The 18,604-nt window shown below is 37.5% G+C and overlaps 1 protein-coding gene across 3 annotated transcripts in view; it reads right to left on the bottom strand.

Annotated features, from left to right (window-relative positions):
• Positions 1-9,243: 9,243 nt before the first annotated feature.
• The window catches only part of CHID1 (chitinase domain containing 1), a 109,082-nt gene continuing 99,721 nt past the window's right edge, over positions 9,244-18,604 (bottom strand). For all 3 annotated transcript variants that reach the window (XM_056493425.1, XM_056493424.1, XM_056493423.1), the window contains exons 11-13: positions 13,865-13,945; positions 11,511-11,553; positions 9,244-9,514 (exon numbers count right to left, since the gene is read on the bottom strand). In XM_056493425.1, coding sequence (XP_056349400.1) covers positions 9,416-9,514; positions 11,511-11,553; positions 13,865-13,945 — 223 coding nt within the window. In that variant the 3' untranslated portion in view covers positions 9,244-9,415. The remainder of the gene's footprint in view (positions 9,515-11,510; positions 11,554-13,864; positions 13,946-18,604) is intronic.

Genomic DNA, 18,604 nt, shown 5'->3' with positions numbered 1-18,604 from the left:
TTCAATTCCAATAATAACGGCAAAAGACTGAGACATTAATCAGGACACTGAATCTGGAAGCTACACCAAACATCCTCCCTCAGGGTGAGCACATTTGATGGGCTATTAATGGAATCCTTTCAGCTGAGCATCACAGGTTTTACTGTCTGGCAGAAGGCAAAGTCTTACAGTGAAAGAAAAGCACTGCATAGAGAGATACTCCAAGAGCTTACCAGGTGCTGCTGCTTTCAGTGCTGCATTTCCAGACCACTCCAGTACAGCCAGAAATTCAAAACCATTTTCATGCACAGGACTCAAGCTGTTCTCCTCCTGCTCTGTTAGTGGGTGCAGTCAGAGTAACATATCCCCACCACCATGAAGAAACTGCCCACATTTAAGTGTCTGACACCTGCACTGTAGAATGCTTCACAAGAAACAAAGCTTTCATTATTTTGGGGTTGCTCTAAAATTAGAAGTAAATTCTTTCAGATGCTACTATTTACTTCCAGAAAAGCCCCAAGTGAGTTATTTAATGCTGCCTGTGCAAATAACCTTAAAATCCTTCTTATTACAAAAATAGCATTATCAATAAAAACTGGCTAAGCTACACAACTTCATGGCATAGCTCTGATCTCAGAAGTGTTTTCCTTTTCATTGTGCAGAACCAACATCTACTCTCCCATTCCAAATAACGGTTTTAAACTTCCTGCAGGATGGGAGAAAGGCATTACTACTTTTTTGATTCCTCCTATTCTTGTTGAGCCTACATGAGATGAAGCAGAATTATGTTTTCATTTGAGATTCATCAGAAGACCTGCAGTCAAGCTGAGCTGCACTGTTAAATTCTGTTTTAATTAGAAACAACAAAAATCCTTGAAAACAAATGGGCTCCCAGACATGCAAGTCAGTGGCAAAATCGGGCCAGTGGGATCTTTAAGCAGCAATGGTCCCTGAACACCAACAGTGATTGAATGTCAGCAGAAAAATAAAATGGCAAAAAAGCTTTCACTTACAAAGAAAACAGCTTGGAAATGAAAGCTGACCAGCAGTTTGACTCAGACATCAAACACAGAGACCAAAATGTCAGTCTTGAAAGAGAGAAGTACATCCCCTGAAGCACACACACAAGCAACTTCAAAATGCACAAGGTTAGCCTTGCAAACATGATCCACTACAGATCCTGCTCCTTTTTGTCTTTTCAGCTTACCCAGACAACATGCAGAAAGACCAGGGTGGGATGGAGAGAAGATGCCTCAGGGGAGTAACAATTCACCTTGTGGCAGGACGACTAACACACCATTATGCTCCCTTTGAAGTGTATCATGAGTGACATCATGAGTAGGAAAATATTCAGGCCTTTAAAAGATCCAGCTATTCTCTGTGGCTCTATAACTTATTGCAGTAGTTATCTCCTCCACCTGATTGCATGCTGTACAAATTACTATTTCCATTTATTCATTGCATAACAACTTGTCTCCATATCTACAAGCAAAGCCATTTTTTCTCAGTGTGTGTTCAGTTCTCACAGAACCACTCAGAATGGCAGCATGCTCTGTTCACTTTGACACACACACAACCCCAACCTGCTGCCACCAGATTTTTCTGCAGTGAGTGATTTTGAGAAGGCCCTCACAGTGTCAGTGATGAAGAGACCCTTCTTTTGCTCTGGTTTGTATAACTCAGCACCAGGGTCTAGCCAGCATGGGGTGGGAGACAGAACCATAGAACATCCACAGTTGGAACTGCCCCAAGCACTCGAGGTGAGGCTGCCCCAGCTCACAGCAGAGCAGGACAATCCCCTCCCTTGCCCAGCTGGTGATGCTGTGCTTGATGCCCCCCAGGGTCAAAAACCCTGGCTCCCATTTGACTGTGAGACAGATTTAGTACCTGGCACTACAAAGGTAATTTTCTCTTTTCTTTCCACTTTGTTCTTTGTCTGCCAGGTCTGTCTAAGGCTGAATGCTATTTGGAACACTGTCCATTGTACTTTTTTTCCAATGCAGTTATCCCTAGCAACCAAGGGCCCCTGTGAAGGAGAAGGAAAAGGCTTCTCATATACCTCTGATGATTTCTTCTTATGTCCATGATGAGTTTAATACTGCACACACTTGAAGCTCAGATTATACACTAATTTGTGGGAAGGCAGCAGGTATTTACAATATTCATATCGTCATCTGCAAAGTTCACTCAACAGCTTTTAGTGCTCTGCTAAAAAGCACTGGGGAAAGCCATTAGAAGAGTCACCTTAGTTTTGACAAATATATATGCCAAGGACAGAGCACAGCCTGTCAAAATATTTCACAGTTCTAGGCTCCATGACAGACAATGCTCAAAAGTACACAGGGATCACAGTGGAACTTTGGGTTTTGTCTTGCTAAATCTATCTCTCTGCAGGTCCTACAAAAGGAAGAAAAGGAGGAAGTGCATTTTTTTTGAAAGCAATTGTTCTGCCCCATTCCCTCCCTCTCACCCACTTCAAGCAGACACAAACACTCTATTTCTCTACCCTGCCCGCCACCTTAAGAGACATGGGTAGATAAGCTCACTTGCTGCAGCCAAGGAGAGATGAAATCTGAACACAAAACTGGGACCTTGCTCAGTGGTCAGAGGATTAAGCACTCTGTACTAGACACAAAAGGGAAGTTTTCATTCTGGGGAGGATGATTATTCTCCCTGCCAGTTTATTTATTTATTTAACTCTTTCTGAAGCAATTTAAAAATCTGGCTCAGGAAAAAAAAAAAAAAAAAAAAAAAAGAAAAAAAAAAAAAAAAAAAAAAAAAAAAAAAAAAAAAAACCCACCTCTTAAAAAGTACTGATCATTCCCTCCTGTATCAAAGGCAGTAATTCCAAATCTTAAAAGTAAATGTTAAAGGTACAATTTAACCCTCAGTGCTTAAAGATAGTAAATAAACTGCAAAACCAGGCATTCAAGATGTGTACTCAGCCAATCATCTGTGTGCAATTGCTTCCTCACACCAACCATAATTTCAGGGTTGATGTGAATGGAGAAAGGAGGAATTAGATGGAATTTAAAATCCTGACCCACTGCTTGACTCAGAAAGTGGATCTAAAACACTTCCCAGCTAACAGCAAATGCCATTTCATTTTAACAGAAAGTTCTGAGCTAAAAAGCAGGAGCAGGATGCAAAGGCTTCATACCACAGACAACAATTTAGTGCTGTGATTCTAAAAGCATCATTAAATAAAACACTTTGTAGTGTTAATTCCAGATAATTGCACCACAATTTATCCAGATTCAAAAAACCAAGAAGGACTCATTTTAAGTTGGATGAATTAAGTTTTAAGATGTGATACAATTATATTTGTAAAGGGAGACTGCTTGTCATTTATAAAGAGACTATTTACTTATGCTAGCAGAAGTGGTCTGCATGAACTGTGCCAAACACCTCCACCTGGTTCCTCAGTAGCTCCAACTGTAGTGCAAAATAAAGACACTGGTTTTCACTTAGCCAGGATGATCGTTGTTTCAATGAGAGGAAAATGAAAAACATTACTAGCACAAAGTAATTTTCCACATTAAGACATGAAATAGCAGAGCAAAAATAACACAAGCACTTGTTTTACACAAAAGCTCCCAGCACAGCAACTGAACCAGCACCTATAAACAAGGGGGAAATCAGCCCAGAATAGCTGCCATGAGCAGAACAGAGCTTTGCCACCCTTCCTCCTTCAATGTCACTCCAACAACTATAGGGATTAGGGAGCCAGCTTTACAAATGGCATATATTACTCTCTGCTCCTCTCAGTGTGGTCACACACAACACTCCCAGGCATCTTTTCCCTAACTTATACAGCCCAAGGATGCTGATTCTGCTACTGCTGGGCCTTCATCTACTCATGATACACAAACATGTGTGCTCACAGAATTTATTCTGATCAGCCCCCAAAGGAGCAAAGGAAAACACAAAAAGATTGCAAAACCTATAATAATAGCCAGAGCATCTATAGTAACTTCCCTGCCCCATGAGTTCACCTGAAAAATCAGAGAAGAAATTGTAAAGATTGGGTGAAAATGGACACACACAGTCCTAAATAATTTCCTACACTGGGCAGTAATTCTGCCTATTGAGTATTTTTAGTCATGGTCCCATCCTCCACAACTGGAAGCAAACACAGCATATAATGGAGTATATGCTTTCCACCAGTGCACTGGAAGAAAACTGACTTACTGAATATATTGAAATTGACAAATGAATATACTGAAAGTCCTACCTAGACCATTCCTAAATGAGAGTGTAAGGAGTAATAGAAAAGTAATGTTGACTGAAAATTAGCAATGTTTGTATGGTTTTTTTAAACTGCTTTAACCCTTGAAAATAAACAAAAATAAAATTCAGTATTACTTTTTGGAGTAGGATGAGCAGCAGAGGTAACATAACATGTAGACTTTACATACTGAAGGAAACTGTTGAAATCCCATAATCTTCTTCTCCATTTGCACTAACCTTTGAGGAAGGTGAAGCAAATCACACAGCCAGTCCCTGTTGCAGCCATACACAGAGCAGGAACTTAACAGCAAAAGATGACAAATCTGGAAAATTAGAAAGCCCAGCTCTGAGAAACTGCTCATGGATTTGCAGAAAAACGCAGTGATTGAGAAGCCTTACAACAAGTCACTTGTGCAGAAATCCCATGGTGTGTAATCTACACATGAGAGGGTCTGTACCCTTCTGCCACTATGTGTATGTCTGCTGAGATTAGTGTCTTCTGGTAAATGAAATAAGGAAAGTTAGGAGGCCTCTAGAAAACAATATGCTTCTTACTTACACTAAACATTTCCACATGATCTTCATTACTGCTCTCAAAAAATCAGGTGGACAAGGTAATGAATGCCCTGTGATTAAACTCTGCTCCCACCTGGGCAACCAGCTGCAAATTCACACAAAGGGGACACGGTTTTAGTTTATGTTCTGCCTTCCCACACTAGACAATTGCTAAATTTTACCTTATTTGAACTCCACACAATGATGGAATAAAATATGATAATCTAAGTGCCACATGAAGTCAGCTCAAAAGTGCCCATCTGCTTTGGTCTCAGCAGTTAAATGGAGAATAAGTTCTAACATGCTGCAAGTCAGAGTAAAAGCTTATTTCATTAAGAGTTTGTAAGGAACTTAACTGTTTGTTTCTAGGAAAACTAGCATTCATGTTTTTCTACAGTGTTTTTACTAAAACAATTGTTAGTTATACTGTAACCAATTAAACATTGAAATATATCCAGGAAAGGTAACTGATATAAGTAGGAACATAAAACAACAAACTGTTTTAAAGTTTGAGTCTTAAATTCCATTCATCTGCTTTTTTTTTTTTTTTTTTTTTTTTTTGCAAAACAACATTTTCTTGTAATGTTCTCATTGCAATAGAATATATTTTAAAACACATTTTGCTTTTAATTTCATATATTAACAAGATAAGTGATGTTAATTATTTTTGCAACTGTTTGAACAAGTAGCATTAATCCAGTTGTATTCCAGTTATTTTTTCATATTATGCTGGGTTTTTTTCCAAAGAGATGATATGATTTTCCCCAACACAGGCTATAGAAGTGATTGCCTGGCAGACTACAAAACACCAATTCAGGCTTACTTAATTTGCACTTATTACATATAAAAGCAATCACTGAAGGAATGTTATTTTCAGGAAATAGCTGCATACAACCTCTTCAAGCTGCAGAGGTAGAATCCATCTGCTTTGTGCTACCATTTGTTTAACTGAAGTCACAGAGCTGTACTGTGTATTAATCAAAACAGTAAACTTCAAAAGATATGTCCCAAATCCAGGAGAGACTGTAATTACAGTTCCTGTGAACATCCATTAGCTTTGCAGATCCACAGATGAGCATGCACAAAACACTCTTACAAATAATTACGACTGGTAGCTCACAGCAGAAATGAAGAAAGCATTTAATATTTTTGCTTGAGCTCATAAACACTAAATTGCTACAACTCACTCAACAATTCTTTATAACTAAGAAGTGGTTAAAGAACTTGTTTTAGTATTGCCATCCTTTGTTCTACCTTATCACATTTTCTCTTCTCTTTCTCTCACAACTTTCTTACCTGGAAGCTACGTTGGTTCTGCAGTTTCACACCTATAGATGATAAAAAAAAGGAACTATAACATGAAATACTACAGCAATTTTTCTTGAAGAAGTAGCACCTCACAATGAGACAAGTGAAACAACTTATTTTCCACAATTCTCTGTTAAATCTGCTTCTCATTACAAAGACACTATGGCAGGTCAAGTTTTCAAGATACACTTACCACAGGAGATAAGATGGGATGCTGTTATCCCAGAAAAATGGTCCATATGGTCCTACAAGCACCCAGGTAAGTCCTCTTTTGTGTCTCAGTAAGATATTTAGTTGTATTCAGATATAACCTCTGCCCAATAACGGTTAGAATGATGTGTGTGATGATAACTGACAATAAAAATACCAGCTTTCTATTAAAGGCCAACTGCAACAAAATCAGCTGCTATTTCTTTTTCTCAGTGAATACAATAAAAATTGTGCAGATAAAATGTATTTATCTTAACCCTGAGTAAGTCTCACCCCCCAAAAAAAATCACCCAGAAATACAAGAGCAAAGATCAGTTGGAAAAAAATCTCCACTTGGCATCAGGTAGGTCAAAGATATCTTTACATTCATAGTGCTTCAGATCTTATACAAACACAAGCACATTTTTCTTATAACAGGGAATTTCTTGCAACAAAGAAACTTTTCTTGCAACAGAGCCAGTATACAGAAAACTTTTTTTTAAAAAATGTATCTTAGAAAACAATATACTTTGTTTAAATAAACACTCTTCATTTCACTGCTTGCTATACTTGGTGTAAGTTGTTTTAATATAAACACTAAATATTTCTCCCCAGTCATACCCTTGATCCTTTATGTCCAGTATCTTTGGCCTTGCCCCCTGCCAAGTACCTCATTTTAGGAATACTTTTTTTTTTTTTAATAGGAACAAATAATGAATTGCCACTTCAGCACTCCCTCCCACCTTCTGCCCCTCACATAGTTTTCCCCACTTGTCATAAAAGGAGATGCTCTGCAGGACCCTCTTTCATACCAGCATCTCTCTCCTGTGTTTTTTCATAAATGTGTTGAGGTGCAAATTTCAAAAGAAAGCTGTTTTCCTAGTGACTCATTGATTTCTCAATTCACTGCTATTACAAGACAATGTGATATTCCTACATATTGAAAAATCAGGCAAATGCAATTCTGACCCATCAGCTCTTCTGCATTTATTCTGGAGCTCACAGCCCTTCTGATGCTCATTTCTTATTTTCTTTTTTATTTTTTTCTTTTTTAAACGGAGAATTTAATTATTAAGAATAACATCAAATTTGTTTCTTTTAGAATATTATTTCTAAAGCAACAAACATGATTTCCTTTTAGAGACAAAAGCAACATTCTTGGCCTCAAGCACCAATATTCCATGGATGGCTCAAAATATGTCTGGTACTTCTTACCTCATATTTATTTTTCATGATACAGCAAGAGTTAGTTTCATCTTTTTGAAACACTGAGGTATTTGTCCTACCTCTAAGGATGGAAAAGACATTTCTTTCTCACATAGCTGTACTCAGAAACAAACAGGAATCATGAACTTCACAAAAAATCATCACAGAATATAGGCAAAATGAAAATTGTGATAAATTATGTGTGTATTTTTTCTAGAGAGGAAAAAAGCTAAAATGAAATACCATTTTCTTCCTCATATCCAATTTGGGAAGCTACCTACTAGCTAATATAAAAATGGATGCCATTTCAGAACATAACCCTTTCCATTTCTGAGTATTTTTTTCTGAGACACTCTGGCTCAGTAGTGCCACTGAAAGTAGAAAAACCAGTGTAATAGAATTTAATTCTTGTGCTATTCTAGATACCACTGCCAGAGTGACTTTAAATTGCTTTTGAACGAACTAGAAAGTTCAAGTTAATTGAACAGAAGGATTCATGTAGCAAATTATCTTACTACTAATGGTATGGACGAAAGAAACCTGATTAGTAAGCCCGGCTGGATACTCGCAATGTGAGAAGTCGAGAGATGCCAGAACTAAATCAGAAAGGTGAAGATCAATAGTTCTTTAATCAATGGTGGATTACAGTGGGATTTATTCTGCTGAAAACAGCAGGGGCAGATAAATTCCCCGCTGAGATTAATTACTGGGAAGGGTGGATGTGAACAGAGGAGTGCAGTCATCTTTGTGACAACTGTAAGTGGCAAGAAGAACACCAGTGGGAGTACAGAGCTCTTTGCCTGAGTCTCTGCTGGTGACCAATGACACCCTCATCAAATTCCCAGCACCTCTCAGTTCCTTAGAAGAAATTGCCTTGAAGCCTGTGGATTTCTACAAACACAAATACTATAAACCGAGAGGCAGGGACACAATTTCTTGGCTTTGTTTTAAAACTGATGGGTTTTTACAGCTGCTGGGTTCCTAAAAAAATCCATATTATGGAGACAAAAGCACCAATGTGTGCAGCTGAGGAATGATGGCTACATGCACAAAGGTGCTGATGACATTCACAGTGCCTGCTTAAAGTCAAGGGGGTGCCAGAGCTGCTGGGGACATGGAATCCATCATACCCATGGAATCCATCATACCCATGGAATCCATGTTGTTGCTGAATGTTACAGTTCCCACAGACCGGCCACTAATGCGTCACACTCTAGGGCTAAATACTATAATTGAGACACCAAGCAAGCTAAGCAGAATAGAGAAATCACAGAGCATCTCTTGTAACAGAGCTGAATTAGAAACAGGTCATAAATTGAAATTACTGGGACTTTGAACTACTTAAGGAATTTACTAACATGACAAAATAAACAGAGCCAGCAGCTTAGGTTGTCAGTGCTTAATTTTCTACCAGCTTGAGGGAAAATCTTCTAATTGGTCCCCCCTCCTGACATTTTATGTTCACTTACCTTACCAGAAGACAGCAAGATGCAGAGTCCAGCAGAGTTTAAGTTTGCTGGGTGTAATATGATGGATTTATTTGTTCTCTTACTTAGGTTATTACCAGCAGCTCTTTGAGAAGTCTCCATCTTAAACTCTGATCAGATGGCATCAACATTCCCACTTTACTTCTTGTAGAAAACATTTCAGAAAATATTTTCAACTCTAACTCCATCCAGCTGTGTTGGTCTGTTTTCAATGAAGGAATTCAGGTGCTTTAAGAGAAATTTCTGTGGTTTTTTACTTTGAATTTTATCAGATATCAACAATCATGTCTATGTGGCAAATCAATAAAGATTCTTTATTGGGGGAAAAAAAAGCAAGTTTAATATAGATATTATATTAATTACAAAAAATGTTTTAAAAATCACCTGTCCAGGATAACCAGATTAATTGAAGGTAGAGCCTCAGTGAAGCAAATAAAGTGTTTCTCAGATCATCTCTCATTTTAAAGCAGGTCATAAAAATAATCCAGGCCTTGTCCCAGTTCCCAGATGGATATTCCAGTGCCCAATTCTTTTGCAAGCTCCAAGCGCAACTGGATGGACTAAGAGAAAGACACGAAGCAATCATGTCTCAGTCAGAGATATCAGACAGTCCATACTTCCATCACTTCATGCCATTATCAGACCTTTTAAAAACATCTATCCTTGAACCAGCTACTGAAAAACCTTGTCTGCATTTCAAATACTCTCTGGTTAGCAAGCAATCATTTAGTCAAAGACAGTTAATCGTACAAGTTAATTCAATGACTTAATAAAAGATTACCAGCTAAATTGACAAAATGCCACAGAAATAAATCAGATTTATGAACTATGCAAAGGACTATTCTAATTTAGGCTATCATTTCACAATGCACAGAAATTCTAAGTCTTCCCAGAAATATCTCAGGAGTAAAATAAAACTTTAGCACTATGACGATCAGAACGATTTGTCAAATACCATCAAGATCTCTTGCCTACCCTTGCCTTTTCCCAGGACAGAGTCACAATTTACAATACAAAAATTCTATTTTAAAGAGATCCTTGGAGATAATAATTAAAAGTATCTCTATTTAAGCTCCAGGCATTGATTTAGATGAGTTGGTTAATAAGGGAAGCAATGCCACAATTCATGTTCTGCCCTTTTTATTCAGTTCAAACAAAAAGAATTATTTTTCAATCTTTTGTTCCCAAGTTTTCTTACTTTTAACTGAAGCACTGCAATGCTTAAACTACTCACACTAGGGATGTGTTTAAAAATAATTTCCATGGAAAACGGAATAAAGTATCATAGCATCATTAACAGATTGTATTGCCCTGGCACTCATGACAGCTTTTAACTAGTCAAGAACAAATTAATTTTGAGCAACCGGACAGTGATTAAAAGGGGAAAATACCCATATTTTTCATGAGGTAATAACATTCAGTGTTTCCCAACCATCTTGACCAGCAAACAAATCTCAAAATATTTAATACCAAGCATGCTGAAAATGGAAAGAAAACCCATGTCCATGCATTCAACTATCACCACAGTTGAGTGGTGATCTGCTAGAGAAGAAATAATGAAAGAACTTTACAGGAATAAGTGTTAACCTGGTTAGTACTGACAATGGCAGGGTGAAATGAAGAAAACATAGGCTAACAGCACAATCTATCTTTTCTCTGATGCATTCACAATGAAACTTCCTACCACTCTCAGACACACAGCACTAGCAGGAACATAGATGTGGTAGTTAATATACTCTATGTGATAGTACTTCCACCTGTATTAGATTAATGAAATATCCTTTTACTCCTAGTATTTAACATACCAATCCTGTTCAGGAAAACAGAGCCTTAGATAATTTCATACTAGCTTAACCATAAAGTCTCTGTAAATATGATGTAGTTTCACTACAGAAGCAATTCCCCTCCAATACTAAAAGCCAGCAGAGGTTTAACACATGACTTCAGTTTAATTTGAGAAAATCTAAAGATAACATCCTAGGAACAAAGGCTGTAATTAACTATTTTATCCTGTATTCTTCTCTACAGCAGACTATTGTGTAGAAGTTTTCAAAACACTAACATATGTTCCACAGAAACAGAACTGAAGAAAACAGGGTGATGCAGGCTGACAGGGAGAATCAGGACCCTGTTGCAAAGGAAGGCAAAAGTTCTCCAAGTTTCTAGTCACCGTGATGAGAAGGAAAATTTCTTTGGTATCTTGTCTGAGAAGCTGCTAACACAATGTCTGATAGTACATGAGATGTGCACTTGAACAGATCCTCTCACAGCACTGGTTTGTCCTGGTGTGTCTTATCTCTAGACATGCTTTATCTTCAGAGATCCCAAAACCCCATTATGCATGAGAGAAAAAACCCAACCTTCTTGCCCAGGCAGCTGAAGCTTTGAATCATAACAATTTACATAGCATTTACATGTGGGCAAACTTCTTCCACAAAAGCCTAAACTCAACATTTAGTTGAGTTCAATGTTTTCTGATATGTCTCAATAATGAAACAGGTCAAGTAAACATCTCTGTCCTCTTACAGCCCTCTGACCTGAGAGAGTGGTGCCTACCTGCAGTGTTGGGTAGAAGACTGCATGCTTTCCTCCCTTATTTCTGCAAAACAAGAAAACCAAATGGTCACAGTAGCTTTGATAGATAACAGGATTTTAAATAACGTTAGAATTCAAAACCAGGTTGGTCCCTTCCCAACCTTAACCAATCTGAAATTCTATGATACTGTGAAAAGGCTGACAGTGAAAACAGAGGATCCAAGAAGAGATCTCACAGCAGAGATGGTTTGATACTACATTAGTAAACACTGAGATATTTTGTTGCAACTGGATGACAAAACTGTCAGATTGTAACAGACAGTTGTGCCTGCTAAAACAGTGTCTGAAAAAGATGAAACATTTGGTTTTCTGATGCAAACTGTGAAATATTTTCTCCAATTCCCTGAATTGAATCTTTCAGGCTAAATTAAATGCCAGCAGTATAAAATATACAGACAGGGCAAGTTATACTGGGCACAAATACCAAGGTTGCATTTTAAACCCGTAGTAATGAGAAGGATGAGTTACAAGGGGGTCTCACAGCAGCACTTTACCACTTAGGCCAGGAGAAAATGTAGAGTGCATGGACAGATCAAGAAGGAATTGCTCCTAAAATCTCACAACTTACATAAATTAATACTTGCCTGTGCACTAGGACAAGCACTCAGATTTCTTCAACTATTTGTAATAGACAGTCCGTCTGCTACATGAAATCATTAGCTGTGCTTTGCTTAAAGATTCATGATTTCATTTCTCAGCCTCTGCAGACATGCAAGATTTCCAGGTGAGAGGTTCACAAGGGAAGCATACATATTTCAGGCCTGGCTCCCATCCCCATCCAACACAATTGAACCTTTGCAAAATAAAGTGGTAACTGAAAAAGAATTCCCTAAATAACCCTCCCCTGCAGCCACCTGAACCACACAGAACTGCCAAGCACAGCAGAAGTGAAGTTTAGAATAATTTTCAGACAGAGTGGGCTTCATGCATCAAGAATTCCTCCAGGAAGCCCCACACAAGAAACTCCAAAGGTTGGCTTCAAAGAAAAAAGAGGAAGTACTACTGAAGCTATCCCTTTGCCACAAGTTCATTTTGCCATGTAAGAAATGTGATTCAGACATGAATCCCAGAAGCATGCCATTCAAACAGAGTCCTCGGAGTTACATTTTGAGAGCAAGTTTTCATCTAGTGTTCATTGTGTCTCCAACAGTATTGGACATTAAAGATCAGTAAAATAGAGCTACTGATAAATTCCTTTTTAGTTAACACAAAAAACTGTAATCGCTTGGTACAAAGCAATTTTGCAACAGGATACCAAATAATTTAAAATGAGGGCATACACATCCCAGTCCTTTCATACAAACACAGGAAACAAATTTAAACACTGCTGAATAGCAGATGTTTTTTTCTGACAAATAAAAGTCAGAAGAAAATTACAGGCTGAGAAACACCTTGAAAATTAAACTAAATATATTAAGTTAGGCGATTTGTAGGTTTAGTTTTGGTTTTTCTTTTTTTGGTTGGGTTTTTTTTTAATATTTAAAAACATTTATTCAAGACTGGTTTGGAAATAATGAAGTTTTGATTGTTTTTATTAAAAGCTTCTAAAATGTGTTTTGCTCTTCCTTTCCAGTTGTGCGTCTTCACATTGACAATGCATTGAGTAATATACAAGACACAGCTTTGCAGAAATAGTAGGATTTGTTTGTACCATTTTGCATATTTTGGTATAATTGGCATAAAAGCAGCAAATTATCAGAGGATTAATAAGATGTTGCTGGGTTTATTTATTTAAATGTATTTTAAACTGATTCTTCTAGATCAGGAATCCTCTTGTCATTTCATGATAAACAAGTGAGGACAAGAAACATTATCCTAATGCTCTTGGTTCTTTCAAAAACTTTATCTAGAAGTCATTTAGTTTTACTTCTATTATATTTATCTACAGCGCATTCCATCTAGTGGAAGTTTGTCACTTGAACAATTTTAGAAGAATGACTTGTGAAACCAGGCTCTTGTACCATAGATTTTTCTCAGAACTACTTTTGGCTGAGTTATTGGTAATCACCCGACAGCTCAAAGTACTCATCTCAGAGCCTCTGATTAACTGATACTCAATAGATAACTTTGACGGATAATTTCTAAAGATTTGACTCTTCAGACTTCTCCTCTAAAGATTGTTCTAGTATATGTGATTTCAGGAATCCTTCTCTGATTTTCTCCCCACCCAAAACAATCTTTTATACTGCAGTTCAGTGTTGACATACAGATCACAACCAGCAGAATTTCAATTTGCTGAATTCAGTTGCATACTACAGTCACCGGCCCATGACCAAAAATATTTGCAGAATGGTAAATCAATAAATGTAACTCACTTTTTGTATTCAAAGTAGTGTTCAGCAATTTGTTCATCCCAGACAATTTTTGGCTTGTGTTCCTTCAAGGTTTCGATGTACCTACAAATTAAAAACATAGATATGGAGTTAACTTTTCTATGAAGCAGTTATGAAATTACATTGCAGAAATTTCTGAAAGAGCAGTTTTACCATGTTTAGATGTTGAACATGGTATCAAAAATATCTTCTTGTTGACAACTAATTTCCTAGACTACTTTACAATTTCATGTTCACATTTTTAGGCTATTTTTTTCTAAAGCATTACATATAAATATCTGAAGGGAGGGTGTCAGGAGATGGTGCTGAGCAGAGGACAAGAGGCAAAGGGCAGAAACTGATGCACAGAAACCTCCACCTGAATAGGAGGAAACACTTCAGTATGTGGGTGACCAAGCACTAGAACAGATTGCCCAGAGAGGCTGTGGAGATATTCAAAATGTGTCAGGGCACAATTCTCAGTAATGTGGTCTGGAGAACCCTGATTGAGCAGACAACTTGGACCAGAAGGCCTCCAGTGGCCCCTTTTTCATTCTGTGATTGTGTGTGACTCTGTGAATTAATTAATGTTCATTGATTGACAAATCTGCAAAGACACATGAAGACACTGTTTTAATACTTCTACAGTCTGAAACCCATATGACAAAGCACAGCAACTGAAGTCATCCCTAGGCTGTACACAGCTGTGTCCTCCACTATAAGGTTTATGCCATCAGGAAAGTTCTTCTATAAAAGGGACTTAGCTAACCTCCTAAAACTGAAATTGTCAAGGAAAGTTCACTGCTAAGTAATTCTGCATATGAATTTTCCCCATCACTGGCTTCTTGGCATTATTTTCTAGCATGGACATTTTGAACATGGAATGATCTATCTCCCCTGACACAAAGTGCGAATAGAGTACTATTTGTACCCAAAACCCTGCAAGGGGAACAGGGGTGGAAGGGCTGGTATGCTGCAAATTTACAGCTCATAATATCCTCTTCGTGCAGAGACAGAGTCTGCATTTCTGACTGCAAAACAGAAACAAAGCTGCTGGCTGCCACATGTCAGAGGGCCAGAAGATGGCAAGCTACTGCCAGTGATAGAGGCCACATAGGTGTCACACAAAAATGAGAAGTCTCATTCCCCTGTCTCTTCTCATTTTTTAGCCTACATCTTTTGCCATCTCTTTTTGAAAAATCTTGGAAAGCCATCTCCCACAATTGGTCTCATTCTTGCAATAATTTCTCTGTTTTTGACAGGATTTGGATGGAAACACTTCCTTCAAATCATCTTATTTCTTATATTGAAATTTTCATCAGCCACTATCCTGACTGCATCAGTGCTGAAATTACACCTCACTATTATACATCAAGAAACAGAGAAAAATTTTGTGTTGCTGAGCTTGAAAAAGATTTGTTCTCTCATTTGGTATTACTCTAAATGCTGGCAATTCAGCATTGCCAGGATCATCATCTCTCTTTAGCTGTGGCTTCCTTATTCATATATTGGTAAATTATTCCTAGTGCTAGTGGGTTTAGAAAAGATTTTCTTATGTCAAATGAACCCATGCCAGGCATGGATTTATCTACATAAGCAAACACACGGGAACACATGAGCACATGGAAACATGAAGAGCTCTTTCACTCTTCCTCACACACACATGCCCTGGAATAATGGACCTTTTCAAATAGGTTTAGACCTTGGAAACTGCCCATCTTTTTTTAAGACATACAAAATTTTAAGTTGCCACTCTAGAAACATATGCAAAGAGACCTAGTTTTGTATACTTAAAATTTAAGAACGGATTTTAACAAACTGTCCCATTCCAGAACGACAGCTTCAGTAATGACAGGAGATTACACAGGAGATTACACTCATATAGAATATAGTACCAAGATGTTCCAGACCAGAAAACAAGAATTACCAGCCAAGGTATCCTGGCACACAGCTTTGCTCCTGAACGTATGACTTTAGATGGGAAATCTTAATTTTGCTTGCTAAAATTCCCAACACAATTAAAGAGTGCTCAAAATACTTATGAACAAGCTTTAAAATTACAAGTGCAAGTGGAACCAATTATTATACCCTATTCTATAAAAGGTATCTTATTCCTTTAAAACTGTTAAGGCATACACCACATTTAATTAGCACTCATCCTGACCATTCACAAAGAATTTATGTCCCTTTCTACTGTCTTTTGGGGTTTATTCCCACAGTATGTAACAGTAAAAAATGAACAAGTTCATCTTGAAATCACATCTACAGTGATGAGACTAGCTACAAGTTTGAGTTGGGGAAAAAAGAAGTATTAGCCCCCAAATTGTCACTACTATCATTAATCTTAGGGAGCCTACTTGAAACATATGAACTTGGGTTTACGTTTCTCTGTTAAGGACAATAAAAATGCCAAGCACAAAGTTCAAAACAATGAGCTCTCATTTACTTCAGTTGCAACTGCATACTCAATGCTAACAAAAATCAAGCTTTATATTTTTCAACCAGATACAAAGTTGCTGTGAAGAGTCAGGATGAGGTGCATCAGCAAACCACATCTGTTTCCCATGGGTTTTCTGTTGCCCTAACTTGGGAATAACACATTCCCTTCTTGCAGTTGTTTTCCCTTTACTTGATTCCTTTTGTTTCAGTAAAAGAAAGAAGGCAAAAACTCCAAGATATACCATATTATCCTATTACTTCTGTAGTATGCTACCATGTGAATCTTAAGTGGAAAGGTTCCTGTGTAAAACTGCAGCAGCTCTATCACAACACACTTGACTCAAACTAATGCTTACCAGGCACTCTTAATATATTATCTCCTGCCTGGGGAAGTACTTGACTCAACAAATATTTGACATGCACTTGTTTAAATAGATAGATAGATAGATAGATAGATAGATAGATAGATAGATAGATAGATAGATAGATAGATAGATAGAAAAGCAAAATTTGCCATCACACCAAACATGACAAGCAATGTCAATATATCTGGGATAGCAGAATATTCTAAATAAATTTTCATGTTCTCAAAAAGGAAAAGAAAGGGGCAAAAAGCTCACCACAGCCAGTTCACCTCACTTTATACCTTTCAACTCATATCTATTGCTATTTTTAATTCCTCTCTTTTTAATTTATCCCTCCTTCTACTGCCTCTGTGCCAGTTCACTTCTGCTTTTATACTGCTATCCGGACTAATTCCTCATCCATCAGCTCCAAACTTATTACCTTTCTTTTTTTACCAAGCTGCCTCAGCAGTTAGGAGAATGAAAAACACTAAAACTCAGCTTCACAGCCTTGCACAACATATTTCCTGAGAAGCCTGTGACCATTTGCAAAGCAAGTCATGCTGTTTCTGTGGTGCTAGCCTGAAACAAGGTCAGCACGGATGAAATACCTGGATTATTGACATCAGCCTCTACTGAAGCACCAATGCAACATATAGAAATGATTGATCTGCATGGATCATCAGGAAGAGTAACAAAAGGCAGATGTCACCTGCATGACCACCTTCCAAACACATGCTCTAACATAAACAAGTGCCATTCTGGCTCACTTAAATTGCCATGCCTTTGTCAGAATGGGCACTTCCTGGTATTCAGACAAGAACTATTATTTGTGTGACAGATACCACTGGTTACAAACACTCTGGGTTAAAACAAACACTCCCTTCTACAAAGTAGATGAGAAGCCAAAACATGCATATTACATAGTAGTTGTGAAGTCAGTCTTGCTGAAGATGTGCATCTATGAACAGCCCTAATGTGGCTACACCTACACACTATTGCACTTTACTGCTCTTTCAACGAATAAATAAAGGAACCAGATGAAAGATTCTCAGGATTTATGCCTGGTGTTCCTTTTCTAAGATGCTTTTCTTCCAAAACATGAAAAATGGCATGGCCCTGGAATATGTTAAGGTAAAACCCACAATTTTTAGTTCCCCTGAAGAAGGTATTTATCTTCATGGATAATGCTTTTTTCACTGAGAATATAAAGAAACGAGTCTCTAGTATACCTTTTGCAACAAAAATTTACATTCTAGGAAAAGATATAGCTTCATATTTAATTCTTAGACTAGGATTTATTTATGAAGTAAAACTTTTTAATCTTCAGGTGTTTTGCTTTACTAGTCCTGAATCACTCCTCAACCAAAAAACTTTAGTGAAAAGGAAACCACTACTGAGCACACATTGCATTTTAATGCTCCTTTCTAAGACTTTGAATTTTCTCCCCAGTTCTTACATGAACAAAACTCTGATTAGAAGCAACAGGTCTCTAATCAGAATGATCATTATCTCCTGCTACAGAAAATTGAGTTTATCTACCACTATACCAAATTTGAGAGATTCAGTCAAAGAATAAAAATACTACTCAGCTTGAAAATCTATACTACACATTCTCTTTTCAGTTACAATAGGCTTAGTTATTAAAATGTGAACCTACCAGGAATTGTATCTCTATAATTATCAATAGTGCCTATGCATGGCAACACATGTTTTAGACTCAGCTGGATAGGGCCTGTCTTCCCTCTTTATAGGAAGCTGTATCTCTCAATAAAAGAGAAGTCACACAAAAGGCTGTAATCTAAAGCTCAAGAGTTCCCACTTCTGATGCAAAACAAATAGAAATAGCTCCAAAACATTTTTCACAGGAGTACTCCTAAGAACATTCTCACTACATATCTTCCAAAAAACTACCAGCCCATTTCCCCACTGCTGTGTGTACATCAGGACGCTCTATAAA

The sequence above is a fragment of the Oenanthe melanoleuca genome, chromosome 5 (genome assembly GCF_029582105.1).
Source record: "Oenanthe melanoleuca isolate GR-GAL-2019-014 chromosome 5, OMel1.0, whole genome shotgun sequence".
Taxonomy (NCBI): Eukaryota; Metazoa; Chordata; class Aves; order Passeriformes; family Muscicapidae; genus Oenanthe; species Oenanthe melanoleuca.
Note: the sequence above shows the minus strand (reverse complement) of the source record. Positions and strands in the feature narration are given on the sequence as shown.